The 18,982-nt window shown below is 57.7% G+C and overlaps 1 protein-coding gene across 6 annotated transcripts in view; it reads left to right on the top strand.

The window, feature by feature from the left end:
- Positions 1 to 17,972, top strand: part of TLE3 (TLE family member 3, transcriptional corepressor) — a 45,781-nt gene extending 27,809 nt beyond the window's left edge. For 2 of the 6 annotated variants that reach the window (XM_080808771.1, XM_080808770.1), the window contains exons 7-20: positions 1,827 to 2,031; positions 3,437 to 3,453; positions 7,001 to 7,120; positions 7,886 to 7,936; positions 8,606 to 8,758; positions 9,155 to 9,296; positions 9,869 to 10,068; positions 10,819 to 10,895; positions 11,655 to 11,904; positions 12,186 to 12,433; positions 12,947 to 13,094; positions 13,893 to 14,043; positions 14,881 to 14,957; positions 15,937 to 17,972. In XM_080808771.1, the coding sequence (XP_080664897.1) occupies positions 1,827 to 2,031; positions 3,437 to 3,453; positions 7,001 to 7,120; positions 7,886 to 7,936; positions 8,606 to 8,758; positions 9,155 to 9,296; positions 9,869 to 10,068; positions 10,819 to 10,895; positions 11,655 to 11,904; positions 12,186 to 12,433; positions 12,947 to 13,094; positions 13,893 to 14,043; positions 14,881 to 14,957; positions 15,937 to 16,044 (1,947 nt within the window). In that variant the 3' untranslated portion in view covers positions 16,045 to 17,972. The remainder of the gene's footprint in view (positions 1 to 1,826; positions 2,032 to 3,436; positions 3,454 to 7,000; positions 7,121 to 7,885; positions 7,937 to 8,605; positions 8,759 to 9,154; positions 9,297 to 9,868; positions 10,069 to 10,818; positions 10,896 to 11,654; positions 11,905 to 12,185; positions 12,434 to 12,946; positions 13,095 to 13,892; positions 14,044 to 14,880; positions 14,958 to 15,936) is intronic. The other 4 variants (XM_080808775.1, XM_080808774.1, XM_080808772.1 and 1 more) reach the window with 4 other exon arrangements.
- The last annotated feature ends 1,010 nt before the right edge of the window (positions 17,973 to 18,982 follow it).

Below are 18,982 nucleotides of genomic sequence, written 5' to 3'. Positions count from 1 at the left end.
TTCTAGAGAGAGGAACAGTGGAATCTTCTAGAGAGTGGGATTGAAGAGTAATTTTTTAAGAACAACTTTTTAATCCATACTTAATTTACGTGTCTTGTGACTGCATATATTTTTTTCTTGTAATAAGACCTAACAATTATAAGTTCTTTGAAAAGAAAGAATAGGGGAGCTCTGCTATAAGCTCCTGTGTCCCAGGAGGAGCCAGAATGCAGGCTGGGTTAGGTGGGGTTTTTGCGTGGGGTCCCCTGCTGGGGTTTTGTTCCATATCAGGGACCAGTGCCTGCCAGTAATTTCCCTAAATCATCCAACAGTAGATGTTTCAAATCTGAGTAATGGCCACTGGTCCCAGCCTTTGACCCAGAGCTGATAAAAAAGCACCCCCCTTTTGAGGGGGGCAGGAGTGTGGTGGAGGCCGGGGTTCGCCCATTGACTTCCAGATGAGCCAGATTTGCAGTTTGCTGTGTCATGGTTGTGGGAGAGCAGGACCCTTCACCCCGATTGTAAACACTTCCTGCCTCTGAGAGCCTCACCTCCCATCAGACTGTAGACTTTCCCCCTGTGTTCCGTTGTCTGCCAGCCTGGCCCAAAAGCCAAATTTACATCAGCAGGCAAGCTTGTCACCCCCACCAAGCTCTTCGGACATGAGGAGTCATGGCGGGGCAGGGGGGTGGGGTGGCACTCGTTGGATAAGATCGATGGTTAACAGATTTGGGTCCAGGTCTCTCCTACTAGTGGTTGGACCTGGCTAATTACTGGCCACCCATTCCAGCCCCCTAAATGTCAGTTTGCCATCTGTAAAATGGGCACAAACCCTCCTTTGCCACCCAGGCTGGAAGGGTCAGAGAGAATATTTGGAAAGTGCCATGCGTTCATTCGGGCTTTCAGTAAATGTCGGTCCCCTTCTCTTATGTTCCTGAAGAAGATGTCAGCATAGGTGGCTGTCAGCATACCCAAGGCCCTGGCCACTCCTCAGAGGTATTTGGCGGTGATGTAGCCCGCCCCACAATTCCTGTGGTTCTTGGCACAAAGTTAGGAATGGTAAGATAAAGACTATTTTGTAGTGGCTGCTGGGGAGAGGACCTGGCTGTCCAGGGGGTAGGGGGTATAGGGTATGGCGGGGGAAAGAGAACACCCTGGGGCTAATCTGGGTAGGGGTCCCTTGTTAGCTGCTGTTGTGAGATCACTTAATGAGTCATCTGCTTGAGGTCACACAGCTAGGAAGCACCAGAGCCAGGATTGGAATCCTGGCCCGTCCAGTTCCAAACTCCACTCCTGTTACTCTGGTCTCCACTCTGTTCTCCGCTCTGAGGTCCAGCGACATCAGCTCTCATTCCACTGGCCCCAAGGTCCTCTTGATCTCGGGAATTTTCTTCTGTGGCCTGGCCCTGGCTCAGCCAGCCAGCCTGGAGTTCCTGAGAATTAGGGAGGCTTCCCAGGATATGGGCTCAGGGTGGGGAACCACTGGCTGCGAATGTCCGAAGGCATGCAAGCATGAGCAAGTGTGACTGCTGGCTTAAGAACGTCCCCTTCAACTGAGAGGGAGCCCCGAGGATTCTTGGGTCCTGAAATGCATGCTTTATTTATCTGGGGCTTGTAAATGGACACTGAGGAATTGTGTCCCGAAACTGGGGTGGGGGGATGGGTAGAGAGTTTGGAGACAAAAGTCTAGTGCCTAAACTACCGTGTCGGTTAACAGACTGCCTTCAGCCAGGCAGCATGTGGAATGAGCTGGGTGGGTAAGGGTTTTGGAGGGCATCCCCCCCTGCCCCCCAGCGGCCTCCCCCGCCGTCCCCGCTCAGCTGCGCTCACCACCCACTTCATTGCAGCAACAGCAGCTCCAGGCCCAGCACCTCTCCCACGCCACGCATGGCCCCCCGGTCCAGTTGCCTCCCCACCCGTCAGGCCTGCAGCCTCCAGGGATCCCCCCAGTGACGGGGAGCAGCTCCGGGCTGCTGGCGCTTGGCGCCCTGGGCAGCCAGGCCCACCTGACGGTGAAGGACGAGAAGAACCACCATGAGCTGGACCACAGAGGTGCGCCCAGAGCTGGGGCAGAGGGCAGGGCTGGGCTGGGGGCGGGGGTCCTGTAGGTAGGTCCCACTGCGAGGGGACACAGCGGGGGTTGTCACCCTGGGGCCAGGAGTGAGTGAGTTAGCAAAAGATGGGGGGCCGTCTGTCAGATTTCTGGTACACAGAAGCCAGAGCCCCACCCTCCGTGATTGCCCCTCCATCCCTGCTGTGGACCTGGACTTCTCTGGTCTGGAATGCCTCTCGTGCAGCCTCCCATCATCCCAGCTACACGCTGCCCATGCTTAAAGGGCCTATTCCTTTAAGATGCCTTCCAGTCTGCGCTGGCAGATTTTTTCCAGTTCCCAGGAGAGTTGAAGAGCTGGGGTCCCAAGAAGGAGCCCTTGGTTGCTGTCCTCTTGTAGCCTACCCTTAGAGAGTGTTTTGTCCTCATCCAAGAGCATCAGCCCTTCAAGAAGAACAGGGGCCACATTCCAGGCTTTGAACTTTGCGTATGTGTCTCACCAGCGTAGGTGCCTTGCAAAAGGTACACAGTTGGCACTCAAGTAAAGACTTACAAGTCGACTGTCTTTAAGCAGAGGTTGTGCGTGATTGCTGGGGAAGGAACAGTCATGGCTCCCTGGCAGGCCCTTTTCCAAAAGTTGCCATCTCGTGTGGTCTGCCCTTAGACATTTTTTCCCCATTTTATTGAGATAGAATTGACCTGCAGAATTGTGCGAGTGGAAGGTGTGCACCAGAATTTTATTGGCCCTTGGCTATTGCCCAGGGCATCTGGCCCAGGCCAGAGCACCAGGGCAGCAGCGGAGTGTGGGAAGCAGAGACTGAGTTGTGTGTCCCTGCAGAGGGCTGGCGTACTAGGCAAAGGAGAGGGTGTCTTTACAGCAGAGAGGAGAGTCAGGGAGCTTATGCCAGGCCGCGCAGAATGATAAAAGCTTCTCTGCAAAGACACATAGTGTGGTGTTAGTTAAAAAAAAAAAAAAAAAAAAAAAACAACAAAAACCAATCCCACAGTTCCTTTATTTGTTTGTTTCTTTGAAACAATAACAGGCTCAGTACCCAGATCCTTTGCAAATGGGTGGCTTTAAAAAGTGCTGACCAGGGATCTGGGTGCCCTTGTTGGCATGTCAGGGAGAGCAGGGCCACAGCCCCTGCCCCACCCGGGACTGGTGGCCAGGGAGAGAGCATGGGGAATGGAGGCGGTTAACTTGCAAAGTGGGAAATGTCACCTAATGACCCTGCCTTGGCTGACCCACAGTGACTCAGAGAGCTAGGCCTGCTGCCCATTTTAAAACCCATCAACTAGCAAAGCATAAAAGCCAGCTGCATAAGACTGACCTTTTTTTTTTTTTTTTTTGTCTTTTTCTCTTGGGGGGCCTGACCCTCCTCCTGTCCGGGCCTTCCATCCCCAAAGAAAGAGAATCCAGTGCGGTAAGTGTCAGCCCTCTGGAGCCTGTGGAGTGTGGGGTGCTGGTGGGGGGAGGGGGACCATGTGGGATCCTGGGTTTGTGGGGGAGGTGTCTCGCCAGGCTTCCCACCTATCATTTGGCCAACGAGTAGCTTTAAGTGATCTCTAACCCTCTTTTTTATGAGTGGTGATTAACCAGAGAGGTCAGCTGGCCAGTTCGTGGAGTCCCCAGGCCCTCACAAGCAGCCCGGGAGTCTGGTGTCCCGGGCAGGGTCGCTTCCCTCCTCCTAAGTCGGCTGCCCCTGTCTGATCCTGTATCCTCCTCCGTTCCTCCCAACGCCTGAGGTTTCTCCGTGTTCTGGGCTTAAACTCGGTTTAAGAAGGTGCTAGCGAGCGAGCATCAGGACCAGGCATTCTGCGCGTCTGCCAGCTCTGAGATTTGTCGTAAATCTTCCTGATCACACTGAGGCTCAGAGGTTCTGTTTCAAGTGAATAAGCCTTCTGAATAAGCGCAGTGGAGTCTGGATAAAAAAAAAATCCTCCAGCGATTAGCAAAGCTATTTTATTCCTCCTCGCTGTCCTTGTATCTGGGGCCATCTAATCTGCAAGGATGGCTTTGGTTATTACCTCGTGTTAAGTAGGACTTGGAAGGTCAGGCAGTTAACTAACCATCTAGACGGCAGCTTCCTCGGGCAGCTCCCTCCCGACCCCCTTCCCTCCTCCCGGCCCTCCACCAGGCTGACTTTTTAAACCTCCCAGTTAGCAACGGCGCTCTCGTCCCCTCTCGACTTGCCGACGTGCTCAGAAATCCGGGTGCACATTGGGGCCCAGCAACGGCTAGGGTATATCAGAAAGGGAAAACCGAAGCTGAAAGTCCATTTTGATTGCTTTAGTGTTGATCCTTAGAAAGTGGCATTTTTGGAGAGTTGGGCGGCCTAGATAGGAGTGGGGAGCTGGACTGGACCCCTGCAGGCCTGGGTCTGGTCCCGGCTTCATGGGATACCGGGTGGCTCTCTCGGCCTCCCTGAGCCTCAGTTTCTTTGTCTGTGCCACGGGCATATTCCTGTGCAGCCAAGCCTCTCTGCTTAGTCAGGAGACCCCCTCACCGCAGTGCCCAGCCTCCGGGAGGTGACCCAGTTAACACGACCTGCTGCCGAGTGACACGAGGGGTTTGACACCCGATGCCCTCTGTCTTCACGTCGTCCTCCCCATTGCTGTTTGCATTTGGCTTTGTGCCCCTCTCTATGAAAGCTTTCTGCTCCAAGAATCCCCCAGGGAACCCCCCAAGAGCTGAGCTCCTCACTCCGCAGTGCTGGTCCACACCCAAGCTCGGCAGACTCCAAGAGAGGGGGCCCCCTGGGGCCCCCGGACTATCGGGGGCGGGGGGAGGGGGGAGGAGTCAATCTGCCATCCATCCTGGGGCCTTGGCGGCCTCGGCCCTGCAGCCTGCCGCGAGCAGCCCTTTGCAAAGCAGGTTGTCAACAGATGAGGCCCCCGCAGGAAGGACAGGGCTGCGGCCGAGCGGGAGGGGGACGGCTGGGCGGGCTGGAAGCTGTCCCGGAGGGGTTAGTCTGGAGTCCAATTAGAGGTAGCTTCATTCATATTTCCTTGCCTCGCCGAAGCAATAAAAAATACTTAGTTTTTTGGCCGCCTGCCAGCCAGAGGCGGGCTGGATCGATGCCGCTAAATGCTTGACATGACTCTCTCCAGTAGCGGCGAGGGTTTTCAGCCTGACTGCAGGAGAAGAAAGGGCTTGCTGTTCCCCGAGCCACGGACCAGGTCGCAGGGAGAAAGCCGAGCAGCCGCGCGCCCCCTCTGCCCCGCTCCCCGCCTGCCCGCCCGCCCGGGAGCCTCGCTGCCCAGCGCGGGGTGGCCGCTGCTGTGGGAGGAAATGAAATGCTGCTGATTTCTGGGCCGGGCTCGCAGCAGCTAATTGAATTGCGGTGTGTGCGCCTCGCCGCGGCTCCTGCCCAGCGCTGGGGAAGGCTGAGCTGCACTTCCATTAGGACCTCCATTTTTTCTTCAAGGCTTGATAACTCTGCCATTTTAATTTGCTTCAGGCAGAAACTTGGCAGGGAAGGGCTGCCCAGGAACCGGCTTAGGAAAGGAAATGAAGTTCTGCGGTTCCCACACCGTCCCTCCCCTCCAAACACCAGCACTGGCCTCCAGGAGAGTGGGGGAGATGGGAGGTAGAGGCTCATTCCCTACCCGCCCCCCCATTGCCCCCGGCCTTTCACTGTCCTCCTCTGCCCACATCTCTTTGGGTTCCCTGCATGGCCATGTCCAACACGTCCACACCGCTGGGGGACGTGGCCAGACTAACCTTGCCTGGCCCTGCAGTCCAACTGTGCGCCCCAGGAGAGCAGGGGCTGTGTCTGGCTCCTTCCTCCATCCCTGGCACCCAGCCTTGGGCCTGATCTAGGGTGGGTGCTTAGGAGAGGCGGGGGATGAGTGGTGAGTGATGAAGGAAGGTGTAGTTTGGTTTCTTAGAAAGGAGTCGATCTCAGCGGCCCCCTGAAGGGGCATTGTTTCTGATACCATCCTGGCCCAGGTCTGGAGGGCACAGGCTGGCTGCCAGGTACTGTGGCCGGTAGCTCCTCCCTCCCTGCTCCCCAGCCCGGTGCTGCCAGCCACACCACATGGGCCATTCCTGGCCCCCGTCAGGGCCCCAAGCCAGCTGGACTCCATCGTCTGTGGAATGCTCCCCGCCTGCCTGTGCCGGTCCAGCTTGGTCTGCCGGCCCTGACCCGCTCTTCCCAGGCCTTGGATTCTAAACTGTTGCTGGGCTTGCTTGCTTTGGAGTTTGAAGGGGGAACTCATTAAGCCCTTCCAGGCCCCGCTCAGGTTTCCTTCATGTTGCCCCCCCATGGGGGGCTTTGGGCGCATCTCCCAACCTCTCAGGACTCGATTCCATCTGCCCTTTCGCCTTTCCCCGCCTTGCAGAGGGAAAGGCTTCATGAAGTTGGGATTCTTGTTTCTTTCTTACACTTTCTCTGAAGTGGCTCAAGGCCTGGCATGGCGGGGGGTAGAATGTTTACACAAAATGTCAAGTTGCCCCCCATATGTAGAGAAGGCTTATTGACAACCTGACATCCTCCCTCCCTGTCTGTCTCTGCATTCCAGTTGAGCTAGGCAGTGTTGGAAGCGGTCCCCTCTGGGTCTGCTGAGACCCTTCTTTCAAGACTCAGTGCAAATTTCTCTTGTCCCTTCTTTGAGCAAATACATGGGGCTGGCCCAAGGTGGGGAGTGAAGGAGGGGTGATCCAGCTCTCAGAATGGAAGATCCCCCCCCAAAAAAAGAATGGAAGATCCCACAGGCTGGGAAGCAGAGAGCTCAGTGCAAGCCTGTTTATGTAACAGCTGCGTCATGGCTACAAGAGAATGGTGCCCCCAGGGTTCCCCCCACCACGGAGACACCGTCTGGAGAGCTGGGAAGGCTTCCCCGGCAAGGCTCCCGTCAGGGGAGGATGACAGGACACACACAACACCTCCGCTGACCTCAAGACCCCTGTGCTTAGCTATGTCTCGGGGTGCACGGAATGTTCACACTGAATCTCCTCCTGGTTTCCAGAATAACTCCGTGTCGCCCTCAGAAAGCCTCCGGGCCAGTGAAAAGCACCGGGGCTCCGCGGACTACAGCATGGAAGCCAAGAAGCGGAAAGCGGAGGAGAAGGATAGTCTGAGCCGATACGTACGTCTAGTGGGTGTCACGAGGCCGGGGCTGGGGGCTGGGGCGTGGGAGCACCTACCGGCCTGACTCGTGGGTGAGTCAGAGGCATGGGGGGTGGGTTTGCTGGGTTGCCTGGTCCTGGGGGCAGGATCATACACACATACTGTGCGCACATGGGCCATGGCCAGGACGGGGAGTGACTGAGGGGAGCTGTGGGTGCCCCCCAAACGCAGGCCAGGGCGCCCCATGCTGCCATGATGGCCCTCCCACAATCCTGGTCTGCCCCAGGAGGCTGTCCCCGGTGCCCCCGCACTTTGAGCCTCCCGTGCGGTCACGGGATCTGCTGTGGGCCGGGCTGTTAGGATGAGAACTGAGACCGGGGGGAAGGCCATGCTTTGCTGCTTGCGGCTCTGGGCATGTCACCCGAGGGCCTCGGCTGCATTTCTGGGAGACGAGGCAGGTCACCCCTCCCACACAGAGTGGCGGAAACAATGACATGAGGCTAGCACGCTTCCTCGTCTGTGGTGGTGGCCGTGAAGCCACTGGAGGGAGCCAAGTGTAATGGGGCAGGTGTGGGTGAGGCTGCCAGTGGGCATGGAGCGCAGTGACCCGGACAAGGGCCAGGCGCTGGGCAAGCAGACCGCTGACGTCGGTGGGCCAGAGGGGAGAGCGCGCGGACGGTGGGGTTTGGCCCCGGGTTCAGACTCCAGTGCTAGAAGCAGGGGGGTGCTTCAGGCTCGGTGTGGGTGGGAGTGGCCCCCTGACGGGCTTCTTTCTTGGTTGCAGGACAGTGACGGGGATAAGAGTGACGATCTGGTGGTGGATGTTTCCAACGAGGTGAGCGCAGACAGGCCTGGGTTGTGGCATGCTCCGCTTGGGGTGGTTCTAGGCGGCCCGTCCCCTGCCTGGGAGCTGTGTGTCTCGGCTGCTGCTCTAGCGTGACTGGCAGCCTGAGCAGGGCAGTGAGGCCTCTGGTGTTGGGGCCTTGGGCTGCTCAGGAGGAGGAGGACAGGGCTTGGCTTGCATGGTGGCCCGGGTTCCTAGGACGGGAGCCCAGGAGAGGGAGCGCAAGCATGCCTCAGAGGTCCCAGGCAAGGGCCGGCTCCTGTTCCCTGTGGTCCTCCAGGTCAGCTCTGTTTTTCCCTCCCATCCCCCCACCCCGGCATCTTGAGGGTAGGGGTCATGAGCCCCTTGGGACCTGCCTCAGCTGGGAAGGAGGACCTGGAGAGAGCTGCACAAGGCCAAGAGGCCGCACTGCCCAGATTTGAGTCCTGAACTTGTGTCTGGTCCTGGGCTGGTCACCATCCCCCACCCCCCACCAGGCCCCAGTCTCCCCATCTGTGGGATAAAGGGGTGAGACCAGATCCCCCACTTTGGGGGCTCCGGTCTCTCTCAGCCCAGCTCCCCACCCCGGCAGACGTTGAGCTCCCGTCCCGTCCCTGGCACAGGGAACACTCCTGGCTGGTTGTGGCTGTCAGTGCATCTCTGCGTCCCTTGTGCTTTTAGGACCCCGCGACGCCCCGGGTCAGCCCGGCACACTCCCCTCCTGAAAATGGGCTGGACAAGGCCCGCGGCCTGAAAAAGGACGCCCCCACTAGCCCCGCCTCAGTAGCCTCCTCCAGCAGCACACCTTCCTCCAAGACCAAAGACCTTGGTCATGTATGTGGGGTCTGTCGCTGGTGCCACAGAAGCAGAGGGCTGGGGCAGGTTGGGGTGGAGGGAGAAGGTTCTGGAAAAAGGGACAAGCTGGAGTGGTCATAATTGGAGGGTAGAGGGGTGGAGTATGAAGAACATGGATTGGGGTTTGACCCCAGTTCAAACACTGGCTTTCCCACTTATTGGCTGGGCCCTGCGCTACTAGTGAAATGTTCCCGAGCCTTGGTTACTGCATCTGTAAAATGGGAACGATTGCCACAGTCCCAGCCAAATAAGGTTGGGCAAGAATTGAGGGGCTGTTGGGCAGAAGATTCAGAACTGGGGCTGGCACTTGGTAGTGTGGCTGGTTCCAGATGCCCGCCTCTTGAGAGAAAGGAATCTTGGGTCTCCCCTGTTCAGAACGACAAGTCCTCCACCCCTGGGCTCAAGTCCAACACGCCTACTCCAAGGAACGATGCCCCGACTCCAGGCACCAGCACGACCCCAGGGCTCCGGTCGATGCCGGGCAAACCTCCAGGCATGGACCCGATAGGTATAATGGGTAGGCACGCTGGGGCTGGGGCGACCGCGCTGGAGGGTTGGGGTCTCCCCGGGCCAGGGCTGGAGCTGCACGGCTAGGCCAGAGCTCTGAACACTTATGTGGGAGTTGGGGCTCTCCCGGGACCTGCCTCCAGGGGGACTTCACGGTCAGGTTTGAAGAGGACATGGACACCTGGTGGGTCAGCACTGATGTCAAGGGCTCACTAAGGCCACTGTTGGACTCCGCATGTGGAAGGTGCTTCAGATAGGTCAGGACACCAGTAGGCTGTCCCCAGCTGTGTCATTAGTTCTGTGACACTCTCAACAACTCCCTTCTCTGGGCCTCCGTGTCCTGCTCTGTAAGAAGAAGTGGGCACGTCTCTCGGCTTGAACCTTTTGGACTGCGAGGACCAGGATCCCAGTTAAATGGGGTCAATCCAAGAGGATGGCCTGGAGCAGGCAGCTTTTGAGTGCAGGAAAGATTGCTGCGGGGCTGGGAGGCATCCTGGTGGCCCGAGTTTTGTCCTGGAAGGAGGGGTGGACCCGCTCCCCCTGGTACCCCCCACCCCCTAGCTGACGCCCGCCTCCTTGCAGCCTCGGCCTTGCGCACGCCCATCTCCATCACCAGCTCCTACGCGGCCCCCTTTGCCATGATGAGCCACCACGAGATGAACGGCTCGCTCACCAGCCCGAGCGCCTACGCCAGCCTCCACAACATCCCACCGCAGATGAGCGCGGCTGCTGCTGCCGCCGCCGCTGCCTATGGCCGATCGCCAATGGTGAGCTTTGGAGCTGTACGTAGACCTTTTGGCTCCTTTTGTGGGGGGTGTGCTGGGAAAGGAGCGGGGAGTTGGTGGGGGTTGTCAGGTAGCTGCTTCTGGGGCAGAGTGTTTATTAGAAAAAGAAAGGAACTTAAGCTTTGGGGTCAACAGACCTACCCCCATTTGGCTTGTTAGTCGTCAAAAGACCTCATGCAACTTAGGCCTGCCCCTCCTCCTGCCCAGGCCATCTTTTTCCATCTGGGAAGTGGGGCCGCTCTCTTTTTCTGGGCTCCATGGGGGTGGGAATCCCAAAAGGAGTCCCTTGACTTCCACATAGCCTGGGTTTGGTAAATGAGGCTGCTTGCTGTACCAAGAATGAGTTTGGATTTGGGTCGGCAGAGAGGGGTTCTCTCTCAGGAGACAGTTTCTCTCCTGGGTGGCCTCGTCTCTGTGATGGGCGCACTGGACACCAGGGGAGAGAAGGAAGTGGGGCCGGGTCAGCTCTTCCTGGTGGGGCAGGGAGCGCTGGGGGTGTGGGGCTCAAGGGTACTGGCTCAGAGTTGGTGGGTCTGGACTGTCGCCCTGTCCCTCCCACTGTCCTGGGCAAGACACCTGGCTTGCTGGACCTGTTTTTCCTCTGAGACCATAGGCTGTGCTCTGTCTTCTGGGTTTTGAAGAGGGAGTGCTGTGGGCAGGATTTAGGAAATGGTGAAGGAAGAGGCTGGGGGTAGGGACTGCGAGGCGGCCTCCATCACTAAGAGCTGGCCTTGTCTTGCCTTACAGGTTGGTTTTGACCCTCACCCTCCCATGCGGGCCACCGGCCTTCCCTCAAGCCTTGCCTCCATTCCTGGTGGGAAACCGTAAGTTCTGGCTGGCTTACTGCATGCTCGTTGGGGAAGGCACACAAACCCCTACCCCTCTCCCTGGCCCTGGCCCTGACCTTGGCCTTGGCCTTGAGAAGGTGTCTGTCCCCTAGAGGTACTCAGAGACCAGGTTGGAGCCGCAGGAAACAGCTGCCTGGCCACACTCCTGATCAGCCCTGGGGCTCCTGCTGAGTGGGGAACTGAGAGGGGGCTGGGGAGCACCTCCACTGATGGGGCCTCCCTAGCCAAATGGTGTGAGCACCCCAGCCTCAGGAGCTCCTCTGGGTTTGAGCTGCGGGAAGCACCCCTAGCTAGCACCCACAGCGGCCTAAAACAGCAGGCAGCCCAGGCTGGCTCACCTCTGGCTCCGACATGCACTCCATGATTCATCCCGGGGGCACACCTCTTTCCCTCCCTGTTAACCCCTGGGCTTGCAAAGGAAGAGGTGATCTTCAAGCTGATCCCTTTCCACGGGGATTTAGAGACGGTAGGAAAGGGCATTCCGAGGCCCATGTGGGGCCAGTGACACAGTCTAGAGACAAGGGTCTGGGGGCAGGAGCAGAAGTCAAGGCTGGGTTGTTAAGCAGCCCCCTACCCTGTAGAGCCAGGCCAAGGAGGTTGGGGTGCCTGGGTTCCCTAAGATTTGGGGAGTGGGGTGCAGAGGTGGACCAGTCAGGGTGGTGCCATCTGACCCGGGTTGGACTCATGGGAACTGAGAGGATTGGGGATGATGAAGGGACGTGTTCTCCCTTTTAGGGCGTACTCTTTCCACGTGAGTGCTGACGGGCAGATGCAGCCAGTGCCCTTCCCCCACGACGCCTTGGCCGGTCCTGGCATCCCCCGCCACGCCCGGCAGATCAACACACTGAGCCACGGGGAGGTGGTGTGTGCTGTGACCATCAGCAACCCCACGCGGCACGTCTACACGGGTGGCAAGGGCTGCGTGAAGATCTGGGACATCAGCCAGCCGGGCAGCAAGAGCCCCATCTCCCAGCTGGACTGCCTGGTGAGAGGCCCCAGGACCGCGGACATTTCCTGTGGCTGGCGGAGGGGCACCCTGGCTGGGCAGCGAGCTGGCTGGCGGACCCCTGAGCCCTGGGTTTACCATCCTTAAGTGGAGAGGATACTGAGCTTGCCAGGGTTGGTGAAGACATGCACGAAAGATTGAAGGGTTGTGGGTGCCGGAGGGGACGGCCTCCGGAGGACACTCAGTGTCGCTGGGTGTGATTCTTCTGGTCCCTGGGAGGAGGGGTGGCCAGAGCTCAACGTTGCCCCTTCTTCCTCCAGAACAGGGACAACTACATCCGCTCTTGCAAGCTGCTGCCCGACGGGCGCACGCTCATTGTGGGTGGCGAGGCCAGCACGCTCACCATCTGGGACCTGGCCTCACCCACACCCCGCATCAAGGCCGAGCTGACATCCTCAGCCCCTGCCTGCTACGCCCTGGCCATCAGCCCCGATGCCAAAGTCTGCTTCTCCTGCTGCAGCGACGGCAACATCGCCGTGTGGGACCTGCACAACCAGACCTTGGTCAGGTGCGGCTGCACCAGGGGGCAGGGGAGCGTCATCCTCGGGAAGGTCGCACTGGTCATAACGGGGTCCCGCCCGGGGTGCTTTGGCTGTGGGGTGGTCACATCAGAGTGGGCCAGCTGAGGGGGCAGCCGTGTGTCAGGTGATCGGTGTGGGTGGGGGACGGAGGGCACCTCTACAGAAGGCTCTGAGTAGAGGGGAGTGTGGAATCCAGAGCATTGGAGACGAGCAGAGGGATGGAACTGAGGAAGGAGGGCATCAGGACCCGGGCGGTCAGAGCAGTGTCACTTGGTGGTGGTTGTGGGGCCTCAGGAGCGGCGGCCCCATACGAATCCTGCCTCTATTATGACCCCGTCCCAGGGGAGGAGACCCAGCTCTACTGCAAGCTCACCGGAGGACCGTGGGTGCAGGGTCCACCCCCTTCTAGGCCTAAGTTTCCTCTTCTGCTCAGACACAGCTGGCCTTGGCGGTCAGTGGGTCTGGAGGGCTCACTCCCTCTCCCTGCTTGGCCTCCATAGGCAGTTCCAGGGTCACACAGATGGGGCCAGCTGCATAGACATCTCCCACGATGGCACCAAGCTGTGGACCGGAGGCCTGGACAACACCGTGCGCTCCTGGGACCTGCGGGAGGGCCGGCAGCTGCAGCAGCATGACTTCACCTCCCAGGTGTGCACGCTCCTCCCCTCCCCCAGGACAGTGTGTGCCCTTCCCTTCGGGCGTCCCAGTGGCTGGAGGGGACAAGGGAGCCCTCACAGGTGGTCATTGCAAATGGACCTGTGACCAACTTGAGCCACCTTGGAAGGCTTCCTGGAGGAGGCAGCAATAGAATAGAATGGAGAAGGAAGGCCCTGGACTTGGATGTACTTGACCTAGCTGCTGTGATTGGATTCTCAGCTCCTCTGTTGTTGAGCACTTTGGCCCCAGTTTTTTCTTCCCTTGTGGGATGGGCACGGTAGTAGCTATGTGGTAGGTGTGGTGTGAGCACCTGAAGTGGTCCCTCTAAAAGCCTTTGCCGTAGTCTGGCTCGTAGAGGCTGTTCTGTGGACGTCAGGTAGCCTTATTTTCTGTTGTTGTTTGTGTTACTCGTTTAAATGTTTTAACCATACGTATTTAGTATTTTAGCATTTTTATTCACTTTTTTCCTTAAGGAAAGGCTAAAGTCACAGGGACAGAGTTACTTTGAAAGTGAAACGCCTGTGCCATCTCTGAGTTGGAATGCTGGCTCTACCACTTACTTTTTAGAGTCAGCGACCTCTCTGAGCCCCTCCGTCCTGGCCCCTAAAAGGCATTCCAGGGCTGAGGGAGAGGAGAGGGGCTTTGCCTTGCAGGTGGGGATGTGATGGGAAGGGAAGCAGTGGGCCCCTGCACCCGGGGTCCCTGAGCGGGGCCTTCGAGGAGGCCCTGGGGCCCCAGGTGGAGGGCGTGGGGACAGAGATGCTGAGTCCGGTCTGCTGCCCCCTGCAGATCTTCTCATTGGGCTACTGCCCCACTGGGGAGTGGCTGGCTGTGGGCATGGAGAGCAGCAACGTGGAGGTCCTACACCACACCAAGCCGGACAAGTACCAGCTGCACTTGCACGAGAGCTGCGTGCTGTCGCTGAAGTTTGCCTACTGCGGTGAGCCTCAGAGGGCCGGGAACCCCAGGCAGCCTGGCCTGCCCTCTGCGCAGAGGGGGGCCCAAAGCTGAGAGCAAGGCAGAGCCTCTGCGCCAGCCACGTCCTGGAATCCAGCCTCCCGATCCCGACTGTTGTCATATTCAGCATCCACGCACCGCCCCCCCCCCCCCGCCCACCGCCATCCTTGTCCCGTGGATGCAGATATGGCCACAGGGTACCAGGCACTCATAGCAGCAGGCTAAGACTGCGGGCTGTGGTGGCAGACAGCCCCAGGTTGGATCTGCTTCTCCCCGGTCTGGCTGCACAACCTCAGCTACCCCCATCCTCTCTGCCTGCCGGGGGTTCTTTCTCCGGGGCGGCCCAGGGCCCCCACACGGCTTTGGGGAGCAGGAGTGCGTTAGCACAGGCAGAGCCCTGCAGAGCCCGAGCACCGGCCCATCTCCGCCTGCGGCTGGCTGGGTCTCCACACCTCAGGGCTCTGCCATTTCTAGCACTTTCTGCCGCCTTCCAGTTGTAAAACTGAGAAGGGTCACTCAGCTGGTGGCTTTAAAAAGAATCTTTTGGGGAAGGGCAGTGACTGTGATGAAGTGCAAATCCTACTGTTCTCCATCCTGGCTGTGCCCACTGCCCCCCACCCCCGCCCAGGACTGCAGAGAGTTCATTCTGGGAGGGTCTGTGAATCACTTACAGGTCTCACTTACGAAATGCCCCCCACCGGCCGAGAGTCCAGCTGGGGTCCACACCACCTCTCCATGGCAGCCGGCCGTGTCTGGGGTGGGTCTTGCTTTCCAAGGCAGCGAGCCATGAGCTGACATACCCTTTGCCACCCGCCTGCAGGCAAGTGGTTCGTGAGCACTGGGAAAGACAATCTCCTCAATGCCTGGAGGACGCCGTACGGAGCCAGCATATTCCAGGTACCGCCCGGGGGTCCCCGGCTCCTGCCTCAGGTCTGGGCCTCCCCCTGGGGATGGGGATGGCCCCTTCCAGCCCTTAAGTGCTGGGGGTCCAGGATGGGTTCCCCGGAGCCAAGTCCTGGGATACATCTGTGGGCCACACACTGCTACTCGTGGCCTCTGACCCGTGGGTGAGGGCTTTTAAGCGGGGATTCTACAGGATTTCTAGAATAGGGAGTTAAGTCATGTTCTTGGCTCTGGCCGGTGCACTGAGCACTCATGGGAGATGCACCGGGCAGCTCTTTTCGGAGTAGTGGTAACTTGATATTCAAGTAAGTTTGTGTTTCGACACCTCAGTGTAAAGAGTGAGGTGAGGCAGGAGAGAATGGTCTGGAAAGAGATGGGAGAGCGGTCAAAGGCTTTTGGTGATTTTTTAAGATCTGGGTTCCGACATACAGCTCTCACTCACACACAGTCTTGACCACACACACACACACACACACACACACGTATGCGTACACACACAGTGTGCTCCCAGCCTACAAGACGCTTTTGGGACCTGTGCTGGGACTGTATGGCGTCCAGAGTGTCCCACGTGTAACCCTCAGAGTCTCCCCGGTCACACTGGACGCTTAGGGTCAGGTGTAGGTCCCCTTCCTAGCTTAGTCCGGTGGCTGCCCACACCCTGATCAGAAGTGCTCCCTCCTGTCTGTAAACTCCGGGGAGAAGCTCGTGCTCCCATGCTCTTTCGGACCATACAACTCCAGGATCCCCCTGGACCCCGCTCGTGAGCCTTTCCCAGTGGGAAAGCCGGAGGATGGGGCATCTGTTCCCGAAAGTGCCTCTCCAGGTGGTGCTGGGTGTGCTCGGGGTTGGAGTTCTGGGGCTGGCAGGTGGGGCGTGACACACACAGCACAGAAGTCATGCTGAGTACCAGGAAAGTGAGTTTCTGCCTTTTTTCTCCCCCCACCCTCCTGCCTGTCCTCGCCTTCTCCTGCAGTCCAAGGAATCCTCATCTGTCTTGAGTTGTGACATTTCAGCGGATGACAAATATATTGTAACAGGCTCTGGTGACAAGAAGGCCACGGTTTATGAGGTCATCTACTAAACAAGGACTCTAACTGGGCTGTCAAGACTCTGGGAGAGACAGACTCGGCGGTGACAGGGCGACCCCGTGAGGGGCCCCGAGGCTGGCAGAGGCTGGCGGCGGGCAGCCGAGTGGTCCAGGGCTGCGCTCCGGCAGGCCGAGAGGGCACGCCCGCCACAGTCCGGACCCCTGGGCATGGACCCCTGTGTCTCACGGACTCCGATGGATGTCTCTCCTCCTCCCCGTCCACAACCCTGGCAGATGCTACAAGTAGATGTCTTTGGAGGGTTGGGGCTCCAACCCCCCAACAGACGCCCTCGTGAATCTCCATCTGTCCTTCCCCTCTATTTTGCTCTGTCCCCCTGCCCCGGGTCGGGGATGCCGGAGTGGACCACGTGCTTGTGCTGGGGGAGGGGGGGAATCTCATTTTCCCGATTGTGCAGCGCACAATGTTTGTGAAAAATGTAAATAACAGACTCCTCTATCTCGGACTGGTCAGTGGGGGAGGAGGCTCCTTCCCCCCGAAAACGCTAGCCGTGTACTTCGCCTGCTGTATTTGTAACCCACTCGTGGTGGTGGCTTTTTTTTTTTTTTTTTTAAAGGGACATCCCCATCTGGGAAGGGGAGGCCGGGAGGGGGAGCCAAATGGAGAGGGCGTGGAGGGGGTAGAGGAAGGGAGCCGCAGCCAGTGACCAGACTGACTAGAAAGTGGGGGTCCCTGGGACGAGCACACCTCCCCGTGGACTTGGGAACAGCCTGAGGCCTGTCAGGACCCTGGCAAGGCTTGCTTGGTGGCCAGCTGGGCTGACGAAGATCAGACTTCCTGTGGCCGCCTGCGCTTGCCTCCCTCTCTCTCAGGGGTCTGACTCTTGCTCTTTCCTCCTTGCATCCCTCTCTCTCTCTCTCTCTCTCTTTGGTGCACACTTGGTTATGGTGAGGAGAGGTGGAGGCGTAAAGGATCTCCATCTCTGGCCTGTCTTGACCTTCGGACACAACCTTCAAAGGACAGAAAGAGGAAAGCATAGCAACTCAGCTCAGGGAGCTACCAGAGAAAAATAGCAAAACTGATGTGGGTGCTTTTTTTTTTTTTATTTGAATAAAGAGAGTTAGAATCGATGTCCTTTATAAAATGCCTTCTCCCCCTTTCCTGCCTCTGACCCCCTCCTCTCTCCCTAGAGGGGAAAAGCGTAATCAGCCTGCAAGGGTTGGGAGTCTGAAGGGATAGTCTCCCCCCCCAACCCCCTCCCCAACCCGGGGCTACCCCAGGGGACACAGCAGGGCTGAAGGGACCCGGGGTCGGGTGGGGACACCGGTCCTGGCACTGTGGCGATTTCTTGTAGCTTTCAGTCTTTCCTTGGAGCCCAAACAGTTTACAGGTAGAAAAATCGTCTCCTGTAGGTGCCACTCTTCGGTACCAAAATGTTCTGAGGTATTAGGATTTGGGTGGTTTTTTTTTGTTTTTGTTTTTGTTTTTCCTCCCTTCTTCTTGGTCTTTTTTTTTTTTTTTCTTTTAAGGAAAAGCTAAAGGCCGATGTGAGTCCTGGTGATGGGCTCTCCATGGATGTAGCATATGGAAGATAATTTTGATACTGCATTTTTATGGATTATTTTATAATGTGTGATTCTGTCTGGTGAGAAGGAAGGAAGGGGCCCCAGTGCAAACTGCCGGTCTTCAGTGATCTTGCTCCAGGCGAGCAGCTCCCGTGACGTGACCCAGAGGCCGTGGAGACTGGCTGGGCGCCCTGTACCTTTCGGAGGGTGGGGAGGGGCCGTCTGGAGAATTTCTCTCTCTTTCTCGGGGTCCCAGGTATGCCTCTGCCATGTCTTGTTAAAGGCTCCAGCCACAAGGGAGGGTGAGGGTAGAAGAAAGTTGATTCCTGAAGAAAAAAAGAAAATGAAAAGTCATTGTAATGAGCTGTTTTTATATTTTTAAAAGTTGCTATTTAAAGGTTGGCTTGATTGTTGTGTCTTAATTGCCTCTACCTGCCCCTCCCACCTGTTTGTCAGACCTCCCCCAAAAGAGAGGGGGGCCACTGTCATCCGCGCGCCCTGGATTCTGGGTGATTTCCCTTGTCATCCCTAAACAGAAGCTCTTCTCATTTCAAAGCACTACCCCACACTGCCCCCAAACCCTCAAAGTCTGATCTCGCAGGACGATGAGGGGTGGGTGCTCTCCCTGACTTCCCCAGGCCACCTTCCAGCGGGCCAGGGAGTGGTGGGTGGGAGCCGGGATTTCCTCTGGGTGCCTGCTCAGGATAAAGTTCCCGGAAGGGAGGACCACAGATTTATACCAGAGTCTTAACTAAACAGCCGTCTGTGCTAAACGTTTTGGCAAAAAATGAGACGCAAAGAACTTCAAGTGTAAAGTGTCTGTGAACGTCTGGGCTCTGAAAGCCTTCACCATCTTAAGTTTCAAGTTAGATGTCACGCGGGGGACCTCAGTCTCTAGTTCACAAAGCTGCGCGTGAAGGCTTTCGGAGGGGGTATTTTGCAGGAGGGGGAGTAGGGTAGGAAATGCAGGCCAGTGCCTGGAGGGAAGCAGGGCTAGGCTGCTTCTGACGCTCTGGGATTTCCTGCACCCAGTAGAGAAACTTGTCCTAAAGCTGGGGACTAACGTGGTTTCCAACTCCTTACTTGGTCAAAGTCCTTCTAAATCACAGTTACGCACTGTCGTTTTACACAAAAAGGGAGTGACGTAACTTTTTAAAAAGGGGTTACAGTTAGGATAAAGCACAGTCTTTATTAGCCTAGAAAGGACAGCTAGACTGCATGCACAGAGGGCTTGTCTAGCTGGAGAGGCTTCTAGAAGAGAAGCTTCCAGCAGGTAGAGCAGGTCGGAGGAGGAATGGTGATCCAAGGCCACGTGTGGCCAACAGCTCTGTATTGATCTTATGGACTTGAGTAGACCAGCACACTGTGTTGATGCACCGAATCAGAAGGCCAGAGGGTGGGCTCTGGC

This window comes from Martes martes (assembly GCF_963455335.1).
Source record: "Martes martes genome assembly, chromosome: 7".
NCBI classification, from domain to species: Eukaryota; Metazoa; Chordata; class Mammalia; order Carnivora; family Mustelidae; genus Martes; species Martes martes.
The sequence above is the reverse complement of the archived record's forward strand: the minus strand, read 5'-3'. Positions and strand labels throughout refer to the sequence as shown.